At 37.2% G+C, this 22,140-nt stretch overlaps 4 protein-coding genes across 5 annotated transcripts in view; 1 reads left to right on the top strand and 3 right to left on the bottom strand.

Moving 5' to 3' along the window:
• LOC129942051 (uncharacterized) overlaps positions 1 to 22,140 on the bottom strand; it is a 379,273-nt gene that overhangs the window by 352,515 nt on the left and 4,618 nt on the right. The window lies entirely within an intron of this gene.
• LOC129942050 (uncharacterized) lies at positions 258 to 1,992 on the bottom strand. Its single transcript, XM_056050845.1, has 3 exons — positions 1,772 to 1,992; positions 1,075 to 1,424; positions 258 to 1,010 (listed from the first exon to the last, which is right to left on the bottom strand). The coding sequence occupies exons 1-3, from the start codon at positions 1,812 to 1,814 to the stop codon at positions 750 to 752; spliced, it is 654 nt and encodes a 217-aa protein (XP_055906820.1). The 5' UTR covers positions 1,815 to 1,992; the 3' UTR covers positions 258 to 749.
• LOC129942047 (exonuclease 1) lies at positions 7,929 to 16,616 on the top strand. 2 transcript variants are annotated; one of them, XM_056050842.1, is made up of 7 exons: positions 7,929 to 8,033; positions 8,102 to 8,202; positions 8,274 to 9,158; positions 9,217 to 9,396; positions 9,458 to 10,241; positions 10,307 to 10,416; positions 16,494 to 16,616. In XM_056050842.1, exons 1-7 carry the CDS (start codon positions 7,974 to 7,976, stop codon positions 16,507 to 16,509), a joined length of 2,136 nt encoding a protein of 711 aa, XP_055906817.1. In that variant the 5' UTR covers positions 7,929 to 7,973; the 3' UTR covers positions 16,510 to 16,616. The 2 variants fall into 2 exon arrangements, with proteins under 2 accessions (XP_055906817.1, XP_055906818.1); XM_056050843.1 differs by lacking the exon at positions 16,494 to 16,616 and having other exon boundaries at positions 10,307 to 10,420.
• Positions 16,528 to 21,544, bottom strand: LOC129942193 (RNA pseudouridylate synthase domain-containing protein 1-like). The gene is made up of 6 exons (XM_056051045.1): positions 21,395 to 21,544; positions 17,666 to 17,684; positions 17,528 to 17,607; positions 17,219 to 17,471; positions 16,883 to 17,162; positions 16,528 to 16,818 (listed from the first exon to the last, which is right to left on the bottom strand). The coding sequence occupies exons 1-6, from the start codon at positions 21,542 to 21,544 to the stop codon at positions 16,686 to 16,688; spliced, it is 915 nt and encodes a 304-aa protein (XP_055907020.1). The 3' UTR covers positions 16,528 to 16,685.

Here is a 22,140-nt window from a genome sequence, read left to right as displayed (position 1 = left end):
TATTCACACTTTGCATTTACATATTAAGGACAGTTACATCCCGTCGAGGGATAGCAATATCGAGCTGATAAGCTTTGAATCAAACAACTTCCTCAGAATCATATTTGTTTTATCCTACTTTCTAACAAGATTAACACTTTTCTAAAGGTTAAAATTCTTGAAATCATAAGACAGACATGTTGTCAATGTTATCTTCAAACAAAACAAAAAAAAAAGGTTTTTCCTTGAATAATTCTTCTTGTTGAAAACGCATTACGTTAAAAAATTAATCAATTTATTCAAAACTCAAATTTTAATTATATTATAAAGTGATACATTTTTTATGTTTTGTTTTATATATAAAACAAAATCTATCTGAAACTAATTCTACGCTAGAATAATTGATGCGTATCAATCAGACTTGGACACATCTTAATTTATACAAAATTAACATGCAACTGTTTTACAAAAATACCACAAGAATAATAAAATTTATTATTATCCTTATCTTTCATATTTTTCTCATGCTGTAGCTCCTGGAAAATACAAGAAATTATCTTTAAATAAAAAAATATATAAAATGTATGTATGTATGTCAATCAGTCCACGCCTCGGGGCTTGGGGCTCAGGGACGAACATTAGTTTTAATATCTTCTCTTCTCTCCGCTTCACTACACTCCTCTACTCCAGTGTTATCTTATGTTAACAAACTTCTTTTTCTTTAATATAGATTCTTATAAATTCTAAGCACCAGTCACAATTTATGGTTCTTAATTTAAGAAATGTGGTTTCAAGTATTTAAGCATTCCGAAGGTGCGGAACCGTTTGATCTTCATAACCTCCATAAGCTCAGCATCACAAATCGCATACTGTTTGTTCCTGGGATCGTATAGATTACGTTCCTTGATGATGGCCCACACCTTCTTCACAACTTCATGGCGTGGCAGTGCGTCGGCACCCATCAGGGCCGACAATTGTGGCGACAAATTGTAGGGACGCGTAAAACCTGTTTGTTTCTTGGGACCACTCGACTAGAAAGTAAAAATAAACAATTTAGTTTAAGATACCTTGTTTCATCTTTCATGATATACTAACCTTTTTAGCAGATTTCTTTGACTTGTAATCCTCATCGTTGTCATTATCGGAATCTGAGTTACTGTCTTTGGCAGCTTTTCTCTTTCTTTTGACGGGGGCTTTTCTAGCTGGGGCACATGCACGTGCTAGTTTTGGTTTCTCCAATTCCTCCTCTTCCGACGAAGACTCAGAACCCTTGGATTCTTCTGATTCCTCCTCCTTGCTCAGTTTATGGATCTCTTCGTGGGCAATATCCTTAATTTCAGCTTTCTGACTTAGAAGTGAAAATCCTAGATCTTGTTCCAATTGCGTTCGTATACTCTTTGGAGTGAATGTATACAAAAGTTCTTTATCGGATTTCTGTAAAATGTCTGCAAATAAGAACAAAAATAACAACGAAATATTTTGTCAGTTTAGTCTTCAATTTCAATTTCAAGGCGAGGATGGAGGACTAAGCGAAGATGAAGATGGAGAAAAATCAAATTGAAGGTTATGTTTTCTCGGTATGAGGCCCAGAGCAATGCATTTTTGTGTTGGGCATTTTATTTGATATTTATTGAATTTCTCGCGTTTTTCAGAGAATTAAACTACTTTACGATATGTAAATAACTTATTAGGATTGATTATGAATAGAATTATGAGACGAATTGATGAATAACAAAAGTTTTCTTCGGAGATTGGGAAAAATGTAACTTCGAGTGGTTTTATCTATATTTACCAATTATCTTAGCTTTTAATTCTTCTTTTGATATTTTACTCATTTTGTATGGAATTTATTTTCAACTTTTGCTTGAAAATGGACTTTTTCTGTTGCTTTTTTTTGTGCAAACAATTCGTTTTTGTTTTAAGCTAAATTAATTCACTTAGAACTAACAAATCAAGAAAAGCAATTTTATTTTATTTTTTGTTTCTTCGAGAGCATTTGATTTATTTAAACGGCAGTGCGCTGTTAAACAGTAGCTCTCAAACTTGATTTGATTTTCGAGCAGTTGCATTAATGAAGGCATAACATGTGGTGGATCTGATTTAATTCACAATAGGTGTTTTTATAATCGTTTTGTTTTCAGGTTCACCAAAGGCTGATGGAATAGGAGCCCAAGCCCAGATTCACGAGATTGCATTTTTGTTGATTTTCAGTGGAAACATTTTTAATAATCCTTGAATTAATAGAAAATGGACGTCACGGCTTTGGTGTCCTTTTTATGAATTTTTGTATGATGAATTTGCGCGTGTGATTAAGGTCTTGGGGAAATGGTTGTCTTCTGATGTGAAGAAGGACTATTCCACTACCTGAATTGTTTCAAGCATTGATTCTTTTGAGGTCATTTTTGACCACTTTTTGACACATATTGGGTGGTATCTCAGCCATAACTTCACGAATGTTGATTGTTAAGTGCTCAAAAGTAAAAGGTTCATCTGCACGAATACGTAGCGTAGCCTCACAAAAAAGTCTAGCGGTGTCAAATCACGCGGCCAGGAAGTGTCTCTTGAAGTGACTAGGAATCGACACATTCGGGTCATTGGCAACACTTCCACTTACAGCAGCGATATTTTCAGTAGTACGAGTGAAAAGATGATGCCCATGCCTCACAATATCTGTAAATACTTCTGTCTCTTCAAATCTCTTCACAATTTTGCCAATTGCTTGCATAGTTGCACGATTGGCAGATCGAATTAAAGCCCTAGACTTTTGAAACCGCAAAATGGATAACCCGTTACAATCTGCTTCGTACTATACTTGCGAGGACCAGGACACCCCAAGTCTTGCGGTGCGCAAATAGATAGCGTCGGCTTGGGATAATTGGAGAGATTTGTTGTATGGGTCCAGGACTGGATCCTAGTTGTCAAGCAGATGAAGGCCAAATCAGAACACTATCCCAAAAACCTTAAGACTTTTATAAAGATTGATCAAAAACCGACGACGAAATTCTTGGGGGTGTTTACTCCAAATGACTTCATATTTTGAAGGGAAGTTCAGGTTTGAGTTTTGTATTCGATATTGGAAGAGCCTGAGTTTTTTCAGGACTTAGTTTAAGCCCGTTGCGTGTCAACCAATCATATATAGACTATAGATCAATTTTCATTTTAGCTATGCTCTCAGGAAAGCTCATATATAACTGAACATCATCAGCGTAGACATGGAAGACATGAACACAAAACAGATCATTAATGAACAACGAAAACATTAAAGGCCCAAGGATTGATCCTTGAATAACACTAGTATGAACAAAAAGGAACAAAAAGGAACTAAGACAGTTTACCATTACAAGATACGGTTTGCACAGAAGATAAAATAAGTAGTCAGTTCATCGCAGAGATGATTATAATTCACGCAATCAAATGCCTTCGAAAAGTCAAGCCAAGAAAGTAGTAAATAATTGGTCTAAATCCTGTCTTATGTCATCGGGTACATTAAGCAAAGCTGGAACGCAAATATGTCCATATAGGAATCCTCACTGACTTGGTCACTTAAAAGCTTTAGATAAAATAGGGAAGTATACCTTGATATAGGTCTGCAGGCACTGCTTTTTCTTTCCTTGTTTTGGAAAAGGAATATTTTTGGACATTTTCCAAGAAGTGGCATATGTAGAGGTCATCAATAATGTGTTGATGATGTGAGTTATGTGAGGAAGAAGAGAAGGTAGACGAATATTGTCAAGTCCAGTGCATTTCGATTTTATAGAATAGATTGCTATTCCTACTTCATACTCATCTACCGCACTACAGTATGCATTTATACTATCGTTCTCTGCAATTCTTGAGGACATAAAACTATACTGGGTTTGAGAAGTAGAAAATTTAAGATTTATATCCTCCAAATCAATATCGTTCTCACAAACTGGGACATCTTTTATTAAGCCATTGTTTTGAACTTTTTTCCAAAAAAAAAAAACGTTGAGGCCCAATTTGAGTTAAACTTTTTATTATAAAAAATGTATTTCGCAGATTTTTTCAAGCTCGTAATAAGATTACGTGACAGTTTAAGCTCACGAAGCATTTCTGGACAACCAAAATGTCTTTAACGATGACATGACACAAAAGTAAAACAAGAAAGATTGTTTGCATCAAAAAGTGCATATATAACTATCATTTATATAAAGTAATTGTTATCGTCACTCCCGACAGCATTTCTCAAGTCTTCGATGTTATGATGATAGGGTTTTGGCAGGTTGGTGTGTGGACAAAGACTTGTCCATTAAATGTTGATCTATGGCTCTTATTTTGTCATTCCAATCACTAGTAGGGTGCTCATGGCAGTACTTCTGGCCATCATAGGTGCCTTCTTTTGGCTCAGAAAAAACGTGATATTGACTACCGATATGCGCATCTTCTCTGATAGTCAAAGCTGCAATAAACTCATTGGACTCTGTCTCAATAAAATCACACACAGCCCGAAACTGTCAATCATCTCTTGTGGAAACGGCGAAGCAGTCCAAATTTCACTCAATTTTTATGCCGAGTCATATAAAAACCTTCGAGGATATTGCAAAGTTAACGAACTTTCAAAAAAGGAAAAAGCTCTACCTTTGATAGACAATAAATCTGACATCTGTATACTCCGAGCTACTTGTAAACACGAAGAAAGCAAACCACATAAGATGGGCTAATACAATTACTTGTCTGTCAGCTAAATTAATTTTGCCAATGATTGATGCTAAACACTCTCTGCTTAATATGAAGGCTAGCTTTTTGACTTATAGCTCCTGCAACCGATTTTTGATTTTTAAGGAAGTTGCATGGATGAGAAAGAAGAGAAGACATAGACGAGGACTCCACCTTGTAGATTTTTACTTCAATTAACGAAGTAATCTTAGAAATTCCGATATCTATTGCCCAAAACGCTTCATAGCTATCTCTAACTGCTTCAACAAGTAATGGAGATCTGAAGATCCATGGGGTATTCCAATTGACCAACTATTTGTCTGTGTGTTGGTTTTCCCGTCAACAGCCAGCTAAACTTAACCTTATATATCCTTGGGAATATTTGATGTGAAAGCGTGTTTTTAAGCCGAAAAGAAAGTGTTTCAACTTTTACTAGAAACAATTTCAACGACCAATACATTAGTAGTTAAATATTCATTAGGATCCAGAATCAAAATTCAGTTGTGGAAAGGAAAATATAGTTTACTGTAGTTATGGTCCAAATACAACACCCTCGATCACCAAAACGGGCAATTTGGTATTAAATGTGTGCAAGGTGAAATATTTTGTTGAAATTAACGCACCTATTTCAACATCTGAATACAAAACAAACTCTTTGAATTTAATTTAAAATTTTAACTTCCGCCAAATAAATCAGATTGTCAAATTCCGAGTTTACTCACTAAGCTCACCCAAAGTTAACGAAACGCTACCTCAAGCTAGTTAAGGACTAAAGTCTTCATACATACCCAAAATTTCATATATTCGTCAATCAAAGAGAATCAGGGAAAAAGTTTTACACCAAAAGTATTCCAATACATTTTAATTACTGTACCAAGCAAAACATTTTATTCTGCTTTTATATATAAATGACGGTAAATACGAAAAAAAAACTCAAATTAAGAGAGACAAAAGTGTTCATACATTGCATTCTCCTTAGCTTTATTTATAATTTGGAATACCGTTAGTGTTTTGCAATACAAGTAATCTACTTGATTCTTAAATTATTTTTTAGCACTTTACTATTCAAATAAATTGTTACAAAGCGTCAAGATGACCACGCGTAAAGAAGTTATTGTTGAAATTAAAAAGCTTATTATTCAAGAGCATAAAAAAGGAAAATCTTACCGCGCAATCGGTACATTTTTCAACACACCCTTTGCTACGGTCCAATATATTGTCAACAAATTCAAAAACACTGGATCTGTGGAAAATAACCCAAGATTGGGACGCCTAAAAAAGCTCTCCAGACGAGATGTCATTCTCATTGTAAGGGAAGTAGCAAAAAATCCAAGAATTTCAGGGCCGAAATTGGCGGAAAGAATCGAAAATTCTACGGATAAAAAAGTTCACCCGAAAACTATCCAAAGGGCATTACGAGATCAAGGGTATGCAAGCCGTGTTCCCCGCAAAAACTTGCTGGCTTGGGGTGCTTATTGATGGTATTATGGATCGATACTATTATAAACAACTATAAGAACATAATTTGCAGCCATCAGTGGATATGTTGGGTCTTGGCCAGAGTTGGATTTTCCAACAGGACAACGATCCCAAGCATACCGCGATCATTGTTAGAGATTGTCTGATATATCATGCACCAAGGCAATTAAAAACCCCTCCATAATCGCCAGACCTAAATCATGTCGATGTTACCAACAAACAAACGTTAAAAGAAGCTTTACAAAGGTGCTGGTCGGAAATTACCTCCGATGTGACCCAAAATCTTGTTGAAACCATGCCAAGACGTCTACAGGAAGTGATTAATGCTAACGATGGACCAACAAAGTACTAATGTAAAAGGAATTGAATTTAAAAATTATGTTTTTTATTTAATGTTAAGGAATCTTTTGTTATGCGTGAACACTTTTGTCCACTCTTATAATTTGTTTTTTTTTTATTATCTTAAAAGAATAATGAAAAATTTTGTTTTCGTATAATAATTGAAATGTATTTGAATACTTTTGCTGTATAACTTTTTTCCTGGTTCTCTTTGACTGACGAATATATGAAATTTTGGGAATGTAAGAAGACTTAAGTCCCTAACTGTATGTTCTCGGTTAAGATCGTAAATATCGTAAGCTCGAGCTCAACGCCCAAATTGATCTATTTTCTATGTTGTCGTACTGTGATAGCTGACAACTATATTATCACTGAAATTTAGATTGTTTTATTTCAGAATCTGTGTATAGCAACAATATCTTCACTCTTGTTGTTCAATTTGTAAAAAGAAGAGAAATAAATAAATAAATCAAACAAAATTTAAGTAAACTTTCTTCCCAACGACCGAGGTTTGAAGCTACATTATAATAGTTTATAAATTTGGTGGTGCAGCAGTCCATAGAGAACTAGGGCCTAGTGACTTACAACTCTCAACCATTACTGTGTGCCAGTCCCTTTTCTTGATATTAATTACTCTTGGAGAAATTGTCAATTCCTCGCAAGTGGCAGTACCCTTAAATAAAACTTTAGGTGGCACAGGCAGGGATCGAACCCAAGACCTCTCGCATGACAGTCTCAATAAACAATATTCCACGGGTACTAGCTTATAGTTGAGTTTCCCAACAATAAAATTTAACTGAGCGTTAGCCCTTAACCTAACTATTAAAATTTTTATTGGTATGGCAAAATATTTCAAACCCAGTTAAATATTTAAGTGAGCTTTAATTTTATTTATTGGTAAGGCCCATTATATCCTAACACTTAGTTGTAGGGTTTAGCCTTTATACTGACACTTTGTTAAATAGTAACTTTCTATTAATAAATGTGTCTCCATCAGAAATCACGGCCAGACATTTTTATACTCCCCTTGGATTTCCGATTATGAAACGATTTGTCAAATTTTTTATTACTTTGAACTTTCACCATTCGTGATGGAACAGTCCAAATGACGCGAATCAAAATTATTGACATAATATCATATCCAAACGACAATAATCACTTCACTACGTGAAACGAAAATAATCAATACACGTCGTGAAAATTCTCCATATAAACAGACCTTTAAAAGAAAATGTATGTTTATGTAGTGGAGAAAATTATTTATTTCTTTGTACAGTAATAACAGTTTGACAGCCATTGGAAGTGCTCGAAAAAGAAAAATAGTTGTTTATCGAGTCTCGCTGTCAAACGTCATTTTTCACTTTCGCCGTTTCGCGCCAGTATATTTGATTTTATAAAATAAAATACTTGAAATCAAAACCAATTGAATTGGTAGTTAGGAAGTGTTAAATATAAAACAAGAAACAAGAAAATAGTTCAATTTTAAGGAACTTAAACAAATGGGTATCACAGGTTTGATACCATTCCTAGAAAAATCATCTTCGAAAGTTCATCTTAAGGTAAACGAAGTCAAAACACCTCAAGTCCTATCATTCCCATAATATACAACTGCTTTTTATCTTCCAAGGATTTACGAGGATGCACTGTCGCAGTGGACACCTATTGTTGGTTGCACAAGGGAGTTTTCTGCTGTGCTGACAAGCTCTGTCGTGGTGAAGATACTGATTTGTGAGTGTCATCGTAGTTCCTTCACTATTTGAATATTTTGTTTTGAAAATAAAAACCCACAATCTGCGCAGGTATGTGACGTATTGTTTGAAATATGTTTCTATGCTCCTGTCCTATGACATCAAACCAATCCTGGTTTTTGATGGTCGTCACTTGCCTGCCAAAGCTCTAACGGAAAAACGTCGCCGAGAAAGTCGAGATGTTTCCCGGAAACGAGCAGCCGAGCTGCTCCGTTTGGGAAAAACCGCCGAGGCACATTCCCATATGAGACGTTGCATCGATGTCACCCACGACATGGCCCTGCGTCTCATCAAAGAGTGTCGTTTAAGGAATGTCGATTGCATTGTGGCCCCCTACGAAGCAGATGCTCAAATGGCCTTCCTCAATAAGCTCGATATTGCCCAGTACGTCATCACAGAGGATTCAGATCTCACGCTCTTCGGTTGCAAGAAAATCATCTTCAAACTGGATCTTACCGGTGCTGGACTCCTAGTCGAGGCTGATAAACTCTACCTGTCGATGGGCTGTCGGCAGGACAAGTACACATTCGACAAGTTCCGAGCCATGTGTATTCTCTCAGGTTGTGATTATTTAGATTCGTTGCCGGGCATAGGACTTGCCAAAGCCTGCAAATTTATGCTAATGACTGAAGAGGACGACATGCGTCGTGCTCTGCTTAAAATTCCTCAATACCTGAACAAACGAAATTTGGAAGTCGATGGCGACTATGTGGAGAACTTCCTGAAAGCCGATGCGACATTCAAGCACATGTATGTTTTCAATCCGTTAGAACGGCGCATGCAGCGTTTGAATGATCTATCGACATACAACACTGACGAACGTTATTGTTCGAATGCCGGCGAACCACTTGACACAGCGATTGCTTTCCAATTAGCCCTTGGCAATCTTAATCCGTTTTCATTGAAAACTCTTGACAATTGGAATCCAGATCATATGTAAGCTTTCTTATGAATTAAAGTCGACATTTAATTTATTTTTTTTCTTTTTCCAAAGTCAGGCTTTCAGCAACTGCAATGTAAAACGGACAAAACACAAAAGCATCTGGCAATCGAACTTCAAACCACACACTCTGGCAGACAAGAAGCAGCAACAATCAGTTATTCCGTTTGCATTGCAGTTCAAAAAAGTCAGCTATTCCAAGATGCAAGAAGAAGAAGAGGATTCAGAAGAAAAGTCGATATTCACACTCATTTATTTTTACTCTCAATGTATGCTCGTTTCTTTGCACTTTCAGGCTTGGAGAAGATGAATTATTTTCGATGTACAACGGAACTCAGGAACCTGCGACAAAGAGGCGCTGTAGTAATACAGACAATTGCATAACAACCCCTGTTCAAGTTACCCCAACTAAAAAAGCTTACAATCCTTTTCCTCGAGTTTCACCGAAGCCAAAGTCAAACTATGATAATCGAAGCTCACAAAAGGTGCCATCAATAAATTCAACTAAACGATCGATATTCACAACAACAACAACGGAGGTTCGAAGTAGATTTTTCGCATCGAATGTCTCGCTTTCTGGTGAAAGTGAAGCTGAAGAAAAGCAAAGTGATAAAACACTTACTCCATCTCTGTCATCACAAACACTGCCTCAAAAAGTCTTCACCGAAAAAATAATTGAAGAAATGTCGCGAATTGAGGAGCTATCCAATGAGAACAATAAAAAGACTGTAGCTTTATACGACTATAATTCCCCCTCCCCCGTAAGGAGTTCTATATCTAATAAATCGACGCCGGTGGCGGAAGTATCTCCTTTGACCTCGATTAATCCGTTTAAATCTGAGTGTGCAAAGACGACAATAACAATTCCGACGCCACAAAGCCAGATCCCACAAAGTTTTGATAGTGGTATCAGTTCAATTCTTCCAACAGCTTCGGAATCTTCAACACAAATAAGTTGTAATGATAGTGGAGTGAGTCGATTAAAAGTTGAAGAGAACGCGAATGATTTGATAGAGCTATCGGATGAAGAAGAGAAGCCTAGGCTTCAAAAAGTTACTCCAAAGAAGACACCAATTGTGGTAATTCATTGAGAATAATGTTAATTACAAGATTGTATGCAATTATTTGTTTTTGTTTTCTCTAGAAACCTCGAGCTTTGGGATTATCGAAGGTGAAAAAAACAAACACTTCCAAAAACGACCGAAAACTACCTGCAAACCAGACGCGTTTGAGTATGTTTGGATTTCAAAAGAAGTAAGTACCTATCGAATGACTGTAAAAGTAGGTGAGTAAGTTTTACTTTTTAGATGTCAAACGTGAGAAAACAAAATGCAAGTGCGTTTTGTTGCTCCAAGTGGGCTTATTTATTTGCAATCGCAATCTGTTTATTTCCACTATGTTAATACATTTTTGGAAAATATCTCCCTTCCGCCTTTTTATCTTTTAAACGAGGCTATATACAAAGCGCTACAGAGCTTGTATCTGGCAAAACTATTCAACATTTGTAAGGTCTTTACATAGCCTACAAAACGACGCTATGCGTTATTAGTTTGGATTCTGCGTCATTAGATATAGACGTGTAAACATTGAGTTAACTAACTCCGAAATTCGCGCTATTTTAAAGTTTTCCCTTAGTCCTTACTCTACCGCTAACGAACTTAACAACAAAGTCAATGAACTCACCTCAGCTATGAACAGATCTCTAGAAATTGCTTTTCCCCTTATACTCATAAGAGGAAAGAGGAAACCACAATGGTGGGCCTCAGAGCTTGACTCGCTCAGAAGAGAATGTAGGAAACTCTTCAACCGAGCCAAAGCCGCAAAACTAGCCTCTCACTGGGATTCTTACAGAAAACCCCTAAGAATTTACAACAAGGCACTAAGCAAATCTAAGCGATCTTCTTGGCGATCCTTCTGCGGCAGGATAGAGGAAACTTCTGAAGCCTTCAGGTTGCGGAAAATTCTTTCAACTAATCGAGCAGTGCCAAGCTACTTGACAAATGCAGATGGCTCCTGGACAAATTCAAGTAATGAATTGCTGAACTTACTATTGGACACTCACTTTCCTGGTAGTTCTTTTATCGAAACTTGCAACAATCATATACGTTCAAGTTCCAATACAACATATCCACAAGGTCTGATCACAAGGGACAAGCTGAAATGGACTCTCAACAGCTTCAAACCATTTAAATCTGCAGGACCAGATGGAATAATACTAGCCCGAGCTACAAAAGACTTCTGACATTATTGCACCAATCCTTGAGAAAATTTTTACCAGATGTCTTTACCTCGTCCATGTTCCCTCGGCATGGAGAGAAGTTAAAGTTGTTTTTATACAAAAAGCCAGGTAAATGTCACAAGTCAATCCTAACGATCTACGACCTATAACTCTATCATCATTCCTTCTTAATACTTTGGAAAGATTGATTGATATCTATTTAAGGGCAAGTATTGCATATTCCCTCCATCATAAAGAGTTCACTATGGTTGCTTTCCTTGACATCGAAGGTGCCTTTAACAACGTGGACACATCTGCAATCACATCTGCACTAACATCTCTTAGAGAGTTCGCTTGGGAAATTAATTCATTTAATGATGACTAGCAGAATAATTAACTCAAAACTGGGCAACTCTTCTGGTAGACGATTCGTTAGTAGAGGGACACCGCAAGGTTGTGTTCTATTCTTTCTCCTCTGGAACCTAGTGGTGAATGAAATCCTAACTAGTCTGGATGCGAAGGGTTTCAGAGTGATAGCCTATGCGGACGTAGTTCCTATAGCAGTTTTAGGAAAGCATCTTACCATCCTAAAAGAACTCTTACAAACCCACACTAAACCGATCTATTCTTATTTTCGAGGAGATACAAAATTCCATTTGTCAACCCTCCCTATATTAAAGGAATCCAATTAAAATTCTCAGACGAGGCTAAATACCTGGTTCCTGTCTTAGATAGAAAACTAAATTGGAAACCCAACGTACAGGAAAGAGTGAAAAAAGCTACGGTAGTGCTCTTTTCTTGCAAAAAAGATATTGGTAATAAATAGGGCTTACAACCCTATATCACGCATGGCTGCTCCAACGTTCAGCTTGCCTATAAGTGGATCGCTTCGCACGACCCCATCTGCGGAACTGGGCACCTTATTCTTGATATATTAAGCAAACAACTAGCTGCAAGCTCTTCTATTCGCCGCAAATCTTCGTCGTAGTGGATTGACAACAACATTGGCCTATCCGTAATAGGTATTTAGAACCAATCCCAAAGCACACAGACTACATCCCCCAACTGCAATTCTACAGAAACGTCCAGATTTCTGAGAGGATAGGGCATTCCTGAAAGACGATTTAGTCCACTTTTACACAGATGTCTCAAAAAGAAATGAAGGGGTTGATGGAGGTGTGTACTTTGAACGACTGAAATTAAGTCTCTCATCCGCCTTCCCAATCATTGTAGCGTGTTCCAGGCGGAACTTTTGGCGATAATAGAAGTCTTGTCCTGGCTTAAAGAAAAATATACCTGGACTCTGTATCTACAAACTCTACAACAGTCCATAACTATCGATCATCTCTAATGAAGATGACACAACACCTTTGCTGGGTGCCGGGTCATAGAGACATTCCAGGTAACTGTAAGGCAGATGAACTCGCCAGGAACGGTACAGTACAGCCCATCTTACCACGTTTGGCAAGTACTGGCATACCAATCGCTGCTTGTAAACTGCTGCTAATGCAAGACGCTGTGAGAAGGGCAGGCACCATGTAGAACAACATCACCACGTGTCAAGTCACAAAAAACGTCTGACCAACACTGAATTTAAAACGTTCAAGGTGCTCTCTCTAAGCAGATTGCAGATAAGTTCAATAATAGTTGTCATAACCGGACAGTGTCTAATAGGAAAGCACGCCACGAGACTATTCGTATTCTCAAATGACTTTTGCAGAAGCTGTATGGACAAGGAAGAAACAGTTCTTCAACTTCTCTGTACATGCCCTGCTCTGGCTCGAAAACGCAAGAATTACCTACGAGAATTCTTATTTAACGTTCTAAATCATATCAGTATAATCAGCCTCTCACGTTTCGTAAGGGACTCAAACTGGTTCCATTGAGCTTAGGAGGAAGCCTCAAGATTCATGTGGTATCACAATGGGCCATTAAACTGGCCTAAGTGTGTCCGTTACTATCTTGAACAGACACTATAATCTAACCTAACCTATCTATCTACTTGGTCTTGCCCTACTTGACCACTAAACCCATCTTCTTCGCTTCCTCCGCAATGCTCAAAAACGATCCACTGACATCACGCTTTGATCTTTCAATTATGTCAATATCATCTGCGTATCCGAGTAATTGGATTGACCTTTGGAAGATTGTGCCTCCAGTGTTGACGGTTGAGTTTCGCACAATTCTTTTCAGAAGAATTGAAGAAGTCGCATGACAGTGCTTCGCTATCGCCTTATCTAAAACCTTTTTTGACATCAAATGCATCGGTGAGATCTTTTCCGACCTTGATAAAGCAGCGTGCATTCTCCATCGTCATTCTGCACAAACGGATAAGTTTGACAGGGATGCCAAAACTAGACATTGCTCTGTAGAGCTCTTCCCTATAGATGCTGTCATACGCGGCTTTAAAATTAATAAAGAGATGGTGGATTTCGATACAAAGGGTGGGCAAATCCTCCGAGGGTCATCATCATCAACGACCCTCCCCCTCTATAGGGATCACTCTCCCCAACACCTGGACAATTCGGGGCTCCATTTTTTTAAATTCTATTTATACATGGCATGAAGTCGTAACCCCGTCTAGTGCTGCGGTAGCAAGAACCCCCCCGTCGGCGAGCTAGTTCGTGCGAAAGCAAGCATGCCAAGCTACCGTGGCCTGGACACCCTCTCCTTTCTGCTGCCAGGATCAGCCCCGGGAGCCTGTAGCCCGAGGTTGTAATGGTAGTAAGGAAAGGAGAGGTTTACACCCATGTGGGTTCGTTACAGGTGGGTTTTTTCACACAATACGGCAGAATGAGACTGATGCCTCTGCAGTTGGCACAATTTAGAGGGTCTTCTTTTTTATGTATCGGGCACACTATGCTGAGATTCCACTCATCGGGCATGCTTTACCGACCATATTTTGCAGATGAGTTGGTGCATTCTCCCTACCAAGTCATCGCCTAGTGCTTTAAATAGTTCGGCAGCGATGCCTTCAGCTCCAGCAGCTTTCTTTAACGTCAGTTAAGATATACCTATCTTCACTTCGTCGAGGTCGGGTAGGCGGAATTGTTGATCTGCTTCGCCTAGGTTGAGTGGTTCTATCTCCCTTACAGCGGAATTCGGTTCGTCATCGCCGTTATATAATTTGGAGAAGTGGTCTTTCCATATTCTTAACATAGACTGCGGTTCTACTACGATAGTCCCCGGATCATCCTAACAGGCTTCGGTTCGTGGCTGGTAACTCGATGGTGTAAAGCTGAACTCAAAGAGACTTGTGAAGAGTGGCTGTTCGAGTTCTTCGCAAATACGGAGGGAGGCTTCTACGAGGGGGTTTTTATGAAGTTGCCGTCTAAATGAAAATAGATTATTTAACAAAAAGCTGGAAGGGAGATATTTTCCATTTTATAATAATTAGTCCATCAGGGCCTTGGAAAACAAGTAAGTTATATTCGGAAGCCAATACAGACAGCGACTGTGTTGTCCAAATTGTAAAGTGGTGACAATTTGTCTTTGAAAATGAGGCTGGGAATAACGTTTCGATCAACAGTGGGCTTTACAGTTCCAATTAATCAAGTAACCCATAATCTACAACCTGAAACCATCAACAAGGTCTCAGAAAATTGGAGTTACAGCTGTGTTCAAAATAATAGTAGTGCGCTTCATGAAATGATTTCTGGCTTCATAAAACGATTACACAGAACTTATTTTAACAAAACTTAATTTTTAATAAAACACACGTTTATCCTTGATTATTTCACTGTGGTTTATTTTTGGTTTTTGTTCGAGAACAATTATTAAATAAAATAAACCTAAATAGCAACACAAAATCGACTGTTCAAAAAAATAGTAGTTGTGAAAAAAATATTAAAAAAAAAACTTAATAAAAATTAAATTAAATTAAAAAGAAAAACAGAACTTCAGTATTTTGTGGTGTAACCTTTGTTATTGATGACAGCCCTACTCCGACGCTGCATCGAGTCTACCAAACACTCACAACGCTCCTTTGGTATGTTCTGCCAAGCATCCTTCACTACGGCCTACAGTTCTCGGTTATTAGGCTTAGCTCTTCTAACCTCCCTCTTAACATCCCCCCATGCATTTTCAAAGGGGTTAAGGTCAGATGATTGCGCTGGCCAAGACATTAGCTTAATCCCATTGACCCCCGACCACTCTTTGCCGCTCGACTTGTGTGCTTCGGATCGTTGTCTTGTTGGAAGACCCATTTCAGCAGCATATCATATTCAGCAAAAGGCAGCATTGTATTTTGTGGGATTTCAACATAGACCCGCTGATCCATAATGCCTTCAATACATTTTATGGGCCACCAGAGTATTAGAAACAGGACCAAATTAAAATCTTAGATCCTCCATGTTTTACCGTCTTCGTAGTGAATTCGGGTGCATATTCTGTGTTGAGTGGACGACAGACGTATTGGCGGGATCCAGTCCCACCAAAGAGCACAATTTTACTCTCATCTGTCCACAATAGGTTGCGCCGAGTCGAGTCATCTGGACAATGCGCCTGTCCTCCATGACTGTCTTCTTTCTGTTTTTGCCTCGGGTTTCTTGTGTTTCCTTGAAGTTAATGGCGTGGGCTATCATTGTGGGTTAGCATCCCAAGAGATTTTGTTTTTCCAAATATATTTTCCCTACCCCTCGCATCTTCAGTATTTGGCATCGCTTATCCGCAATGTTTTGCTCTTCCCACTTTATAATTCAATTTAAATAAAACAACTTTTTTTTTGTAAAGAAAAATTAAATTAATAAAAAAATAAATAGTTTTAATTATGTATCACTTACAAATCAAACAAAATCAGCTCCACTACTATTATTTTGAACAGCTCTAATTAAGCAAACATCTCAAAGCTGACTACTAACTTTTGTTGTTAATTCATTTTCAATATAAGGCTACAGGATATTTGTTTATGGTTGACCGTTAGAAAATTTGACATCACAGAAGTTCCAACTGTAAAGATGGCGTTAATGTCAGGGATACTATAGTTCAATGAGCACTACTATTATTCTACACACAGCTTTACATAATCCGCTAATAAAAGTGCTTAACTTTTTATAAACTTACATACATAAGATACGATTTCTAATAAAATAAACATTTTTTTTTTATTTTACAGACCTTCGTTAAAATAGCAACTTGTCCGACTAATCTTTGTTCCAGTGAGTGTATTTATTTATTAAAAAAAATCTTTGTTACCTTAGTTTTTGTAAGCGAATAAATTAATAACTATTAAAATTTATATCACGAGTTGGTTTTCTCTTATTTTCTACTTGGAAAAACCCAAAATAAAGTTTTATTTTGTTACCAGTTATAGCATATCGTCGAAATTCTTTTCGTTCAGAACTGATGAATGTTGGACAGCCTCGAAACAAAAATCTGGATCAATGAAAGGATCATCAGTATGAATATGTAAGTCTTCATACTCATTTGGAGCTATGATTCTTTGAAACATAAAATATTATTATGTTAAGGTTTACTCGGGAATTCTGAAATAGGTTTATGTACCTGATTGCGTGCAAATACATGCGATGCATTTTGCGATCTTCTTGGGATCCATAAGTAAAATCGCCAAGTATTGGATGACCAATTGCAGAGCAATGGAGTCGCAATTGATGTCTTCGGCCGGTGATAGGTTGTAGAAGGACCTTGGAGATTTTTCGGTTTTTGTAGTTTCCAAGAGCGAGTACTCTCAGATGGGTTTGTGACTTGCGGGGATTCTTACAGAATTCTGACTCGAACTCAGTGCACATTTTCTTACTTGTACTTTCAAATCGGATATCTTCACCTAAAAGAACAAATAAACTATGATAACACTTATTGATTTTGTGGCAAGACTTTTACCTATGGCAAGATTGATATCCAAACTTTTGTCTTGTCTCTCTGCAACATGCCCATTAACAATTGCAATGTAATACTTCTTGCATTTGTGATTTTCGAATGATTTACTAAGTGAGGCACAAGCTTGTTTATGAAGTGGTATACAAAGAATTCCACTCGTGGAAAAGTCCAGACGATGAGCGAAGTAGAATTCGTGTGTTAGCTTGGGATTACTTAAGTCCGGGAATTGATTTCTTAACATTGTTTGGACTGTGCTCTAGACAAGTTTCAATTTTTAAATAAGTTACGCATTTAAGTTATGCAAAAACAAACCTTCGTACAATCATTACTGTTAATAAGAATATCTGGAGGCTTATTTACGACGAGAAAATGTTTGCTTTGATAGAGAATATCTATTTGCGAAAGAAATCTTTTATTAGTTTCTAAATTCACATTTCTAAGGGAACTAACTAGTTTCGTTAAATAGTTGCTTGTATTTGTGATGAATTTTTCAAGAACTTCACCAAAACAGTATTGAAGCAGGCGATCAAGAAAATGCTCGAGTGTCATTTTTTATTATTGTTATTTTTAAATTAAAATATATAGTTTAAAAAAAAAGTTTTTAAAATATGTTAGGAAACCAAAATACTTTTGATCGTCATTTGTTATGAAATGACATGTAGTTTGTCAGATGTTTGTATGACAATTCTTTTGAAGTATAGATGGTCAGAGCTGCCGTCTGCATTTTACTTAGTGCGTTTAATGCGTTTAAATTAAAATTGCAATTTCAATACGAATTTCACGGTAGAGCCAATTGTTACCGAGCCATTGAGACCCGATCTAAGCTTGTACGTCATACACGACCGAGTAATATTGTCAGACTAATAATTTTATCTGGATAGTAATCAACACAAAAAAGGGTTTTATAAAATAAATTAAAAATGTCCATTCATTTGTAAAAAAAAAAATGGGCACTGACCCAGAAAAAATAAAAATAGGGCAAGACATTAAGGCATACTGAGATAAATTGTTTTTAGATGAAATTATATTGTGTAAGCAGACTGAACTACTTGGCTCGAACTAGTTGGTTTTTTACTTTGAGCAAAACTGAGCCATCTCAGTTACCCCACACACTATCGATTTTGGATTGGGTTGTGTCCATTTGGATCTTTAGTTATATCATGTAAACGGTGATTTTTTAAGAGCTTGAGAACTTTAAAAAAAAAAAAAAAACGCATACAATTTGCAAAATCTCATCGATTATTTATTTGAAACGTTAGATTGGTCCATGACATTAACTTTTTGAAGATAATTTCATTTAAATGTTGACCGCGGCTGCGTCCTAGGTGGTCCATTCGGAAAGTCCAATTTTGGGTATTTTTTTCGAGCATTTCGGCCGGAATAGCCCGAATTTCTTCGGAAATGTTGTCTTCCAAACCTGGAATAGTTGCTGGATTATTTGTGTAGACTTTAGACTTGACGTAGCCCCACAAAAAATAGTCTAAAGGCGTCAAATCGCATGATCTTGGTGGCCAACTTACCGGTCCATTCCTTGAGATGAATTGTTCTCCGAAGTTTTCCCTCAAAATGGCCATAGAATCGCGAGCTGTGTGGCATGTAGCGCCATCTTGTTGAAACCACATGTCAACCAAGTTCAGTTCTTCCATTTTTGGCAACAAAAAGTTTGTTAGCATTGAACGATATCGATCGCCATTCACCGTAACGTTGCGTCCAACAGCATCTTTGAAAAAATACGGTCCAATGATTCCACCAGCGTACGAACCACACCAAACAGTGCATTTTTCGGGATGCATGGGCAGCTCTTGAACGGCTTCTGGTTGCTCTTCACTCCAAATGCGGCAATTGTGCTTATTTACGTAGCCATTCAACCAGAAATGAGCCTCATCGCTGAACAAAATTTGTCGATAAACACATTTCGAACCGAACACTAATTTTGGTAATAAAATTCAATGATTTGCAAACGTTGCTCGTTAGTAAGTCTATTCATGATGAAATGTCAAAGCATGCTGAGCATCTTTCTCTTTGACACCATGTCTGAAATCCCGCGTGATCTGTCAAATACTAATGCATGAAAATCCTAACCTCAAAAAAATCACCCTTTATGAGCTTAAGATAACAAAGTTTGAAGATAATGGGCAGGTTCATGCGATTGGCCAACCAATTGACTTTCAATTAAGTCAACTTTGTTGGAAAGTTGACTAGAAAGTTAGTCAAGAAAAATCACACTTGCTATCAAGTCAAGTCAGCTTATGTCAAAATGACAATCGATAACGTTTTTTCATTCAGCTAAAAGCTGAGCTTTATTGTCCTATGATTTACATATTTATTTTCTGCACAGGTCCATTTTCTGTAAAAGGGTTCCTTTGTCAAATTGTAAAAGAAAATATAAGTTACCAATTGAATTTTTCTAAAAAAAAAAAACAAAATTGAAAGTTAAAAACATTATTTTGTATGCAAGAAACAAGTTTATAGTTTTAAAACAGACTTAATTATTTTAAAGAACAATGGGAGTAGAATTGGTTTTACGAATTTTGAGTTGTATTTTGTTAGATTTTTATTTTTTGATTACTAAAATACCGTTGTGGTATTTTTTTTTCAAATTAATATAAATTAAAGGTCATATTCCAATGTATAATTCAAAATTTAATTGAAGCCACTAGGTTCGAAAGGTCAAAAAAATTCTTCAATTAGTTTTAAATTGCTATTTTAAGTTTCAATTTATTTTCTCGATTGCATACCGATCCATTATCGTAAACGGCAAATATTCAACCTATATGACATTTCAAATGACAGCTTAGTTAAGCAGGTAGTGAATCATGCTTCAGCTTGAAATCACGAAATGAACGACCGAAAAAAAACTAATCTTTGATTATTTTCCATGCTGCGTAAAAAAAATTACAAATCAGAAACTGACTAATATTCATGTAGACATTGGTTAAGCGTTTAATATGCTTTTGTGTCTTGGTGCAAATTTTTAAAAGAATGAATTAGGTAAAAAATATTGCAATGTCTCAAAGGTAGTAACAATTTTTGTTCATTCGTAAAAAGCATTCGGTCCCTAAGCTTGTTGTCAATGACGCCCCTTTAGTTAGCTCTATTGAGAAAGCTAATTTGTTTGCAACGAAGTTCGCCACAAAATTTACCTTACCAGATAGTGTCACGACTCTCACAGTTCTTGAAAACGTGAATGATTTTATGCGACCAATCTTTTTTCGAATTCTAACAGTGGCAAGAGCTTATAAAAGATCACAATATTCATAAATGTGCTTGTCCGGATGGTATCCCCGCTATTTTTTTCTTTTTATATAATAAGCGCACACTTAAGGGGATATTACTACCCTTATTATGTAAAGACACAGTGTAAGAACTAGGAAGGGGAGAGAGAGGTTGAAAGGAGATGTCGGTGCACATTGGTTTTGAATTCCTGAGTATTGCAATGGCTGGGAAAAACAGAGTGTGGCAAAGCATTTCACATTCGCTAGTACGGCTAAAGAACGAATCTCTCTACTTGACAGTACGACCGAAGTTGGGCTCGAGGGTATACTGATGAGTATTCCTAGAAGCGCGAGTACGGTTGAATTGTTTTAGGGGAGGAATGAAACTGGCTATTTCTTTTGAGCATAAAGCGTTCAAATAACGCTATGCTGATGTTATCACCGATTAATTTAAATGCTGTCCGTTCATTGCTGTCCAAGAGGCTTAATTAGGTTGCAGGTGCATCAGCCCAGATATGGGAGTTTTACTCAAGCTTTGGACGTATATAAGTTTTGTGGATAACAGCCAGATCAGAGGAGAGAAAAACTTCTTACATCGCCTTAGAAAACCCAAACATCTTGCGGCATTTTTGGCGACATCGCGTATGTGATCATTCCACTAAAGGTTGGTGATACACATAACGAGAATATAGAGATGTTCAGTCTCCCTGATGCAAGCGCCATTCATGGATGTATCTCGCTTTAACGATACAAGACAGCATTGTGTTTTCGAAGCATTAAATTCCACGCGGTTTTTTAATCCCCATTCAAGAATGCTGTTTAGGTCGGAATTTCATGAGCTTATCATATTTTGTCTATTCAGATCAGAATTAGCGGCGAACTGCCTAACGAAGAGATTAGCTTTCTTTAATAGCTTTCTCTAAAGAACTAACAAATGGAGTTCCGAAAAGGTGTTCTTTCATACTAGCAAAACGACTGAGTAAGCTTTTACATCTATTCTGTCCTTCTGGGCTCTTTCCGAATAGTTGGAAAACAGCTCTTGTTCAGCCAATACCCAAAACAGGCGAATCTTCTTCACACTAATAGCACTAATGTCTCCTCTTTCTAAGGTCATGGAAACGCTGATTGATTATTAGCTTAAGAAATATTTTAAGAAACGAAAGATTCTTAATAACCGGCAGTTAGGCTTTCGTAGCAATAGGTCCACTGGTGATCTCATGGTTTATCACACCGAAGAGTGGAACAATCCTTTACAGCGTTTTGGAGAAAGTAAGATTATTGCACTCTCAGTGAATATACGTGCTTTTGGTATCGCTGAATCTCTTTTCTCGAAACGTTCAATGCAAGTTGCTTTGGACGGATTCAAGTCTGAAACCCATAATATAAATGCTGTTGATTGATTAGCGACGTACACAGCATTGCATAATGGGGAATCAGAAATCGTGTTGAATTTAATGCTTCGAAAACCCAATGCTGTCTTGTATCCTTAAAGCGAGATACATATACCCCATATATATACCATAGCCACCTGATCTCAAAGCGGACTCAAGAAAAAAGATTTTACTAATAAACTAGGCTTATTTTAATAAACTAGGCTTATTTAAGGTTTAGTACCCGGGGCATGAGGGTTAGTGCGTTGGACTGTCATGCGAGAGGTCTTGGGTTCGATCCCTGCCTATACCATCTAAAGTTTTTTGTTCACGGGTACTG

The sequence above is a fragment of the Eupeodes corollae genome, chromosome 1 (genome assembly GCF_945859685.1).
Source record: "Eupeodes corollae chromosome 1, idEupCoro1.1, whole genome shotgun sequence".
NCBI lineage: Eukaryota > Metazoa > Arthropoda > Insecta > Diptera > Syrphidae > Eupeodes > Eupeodes corollae.
The sequence above is the reverse complement of the archived record's forward strand: the minus strand, read 5'-3'. Positions and strand labels throughout refer to the sequence as shown.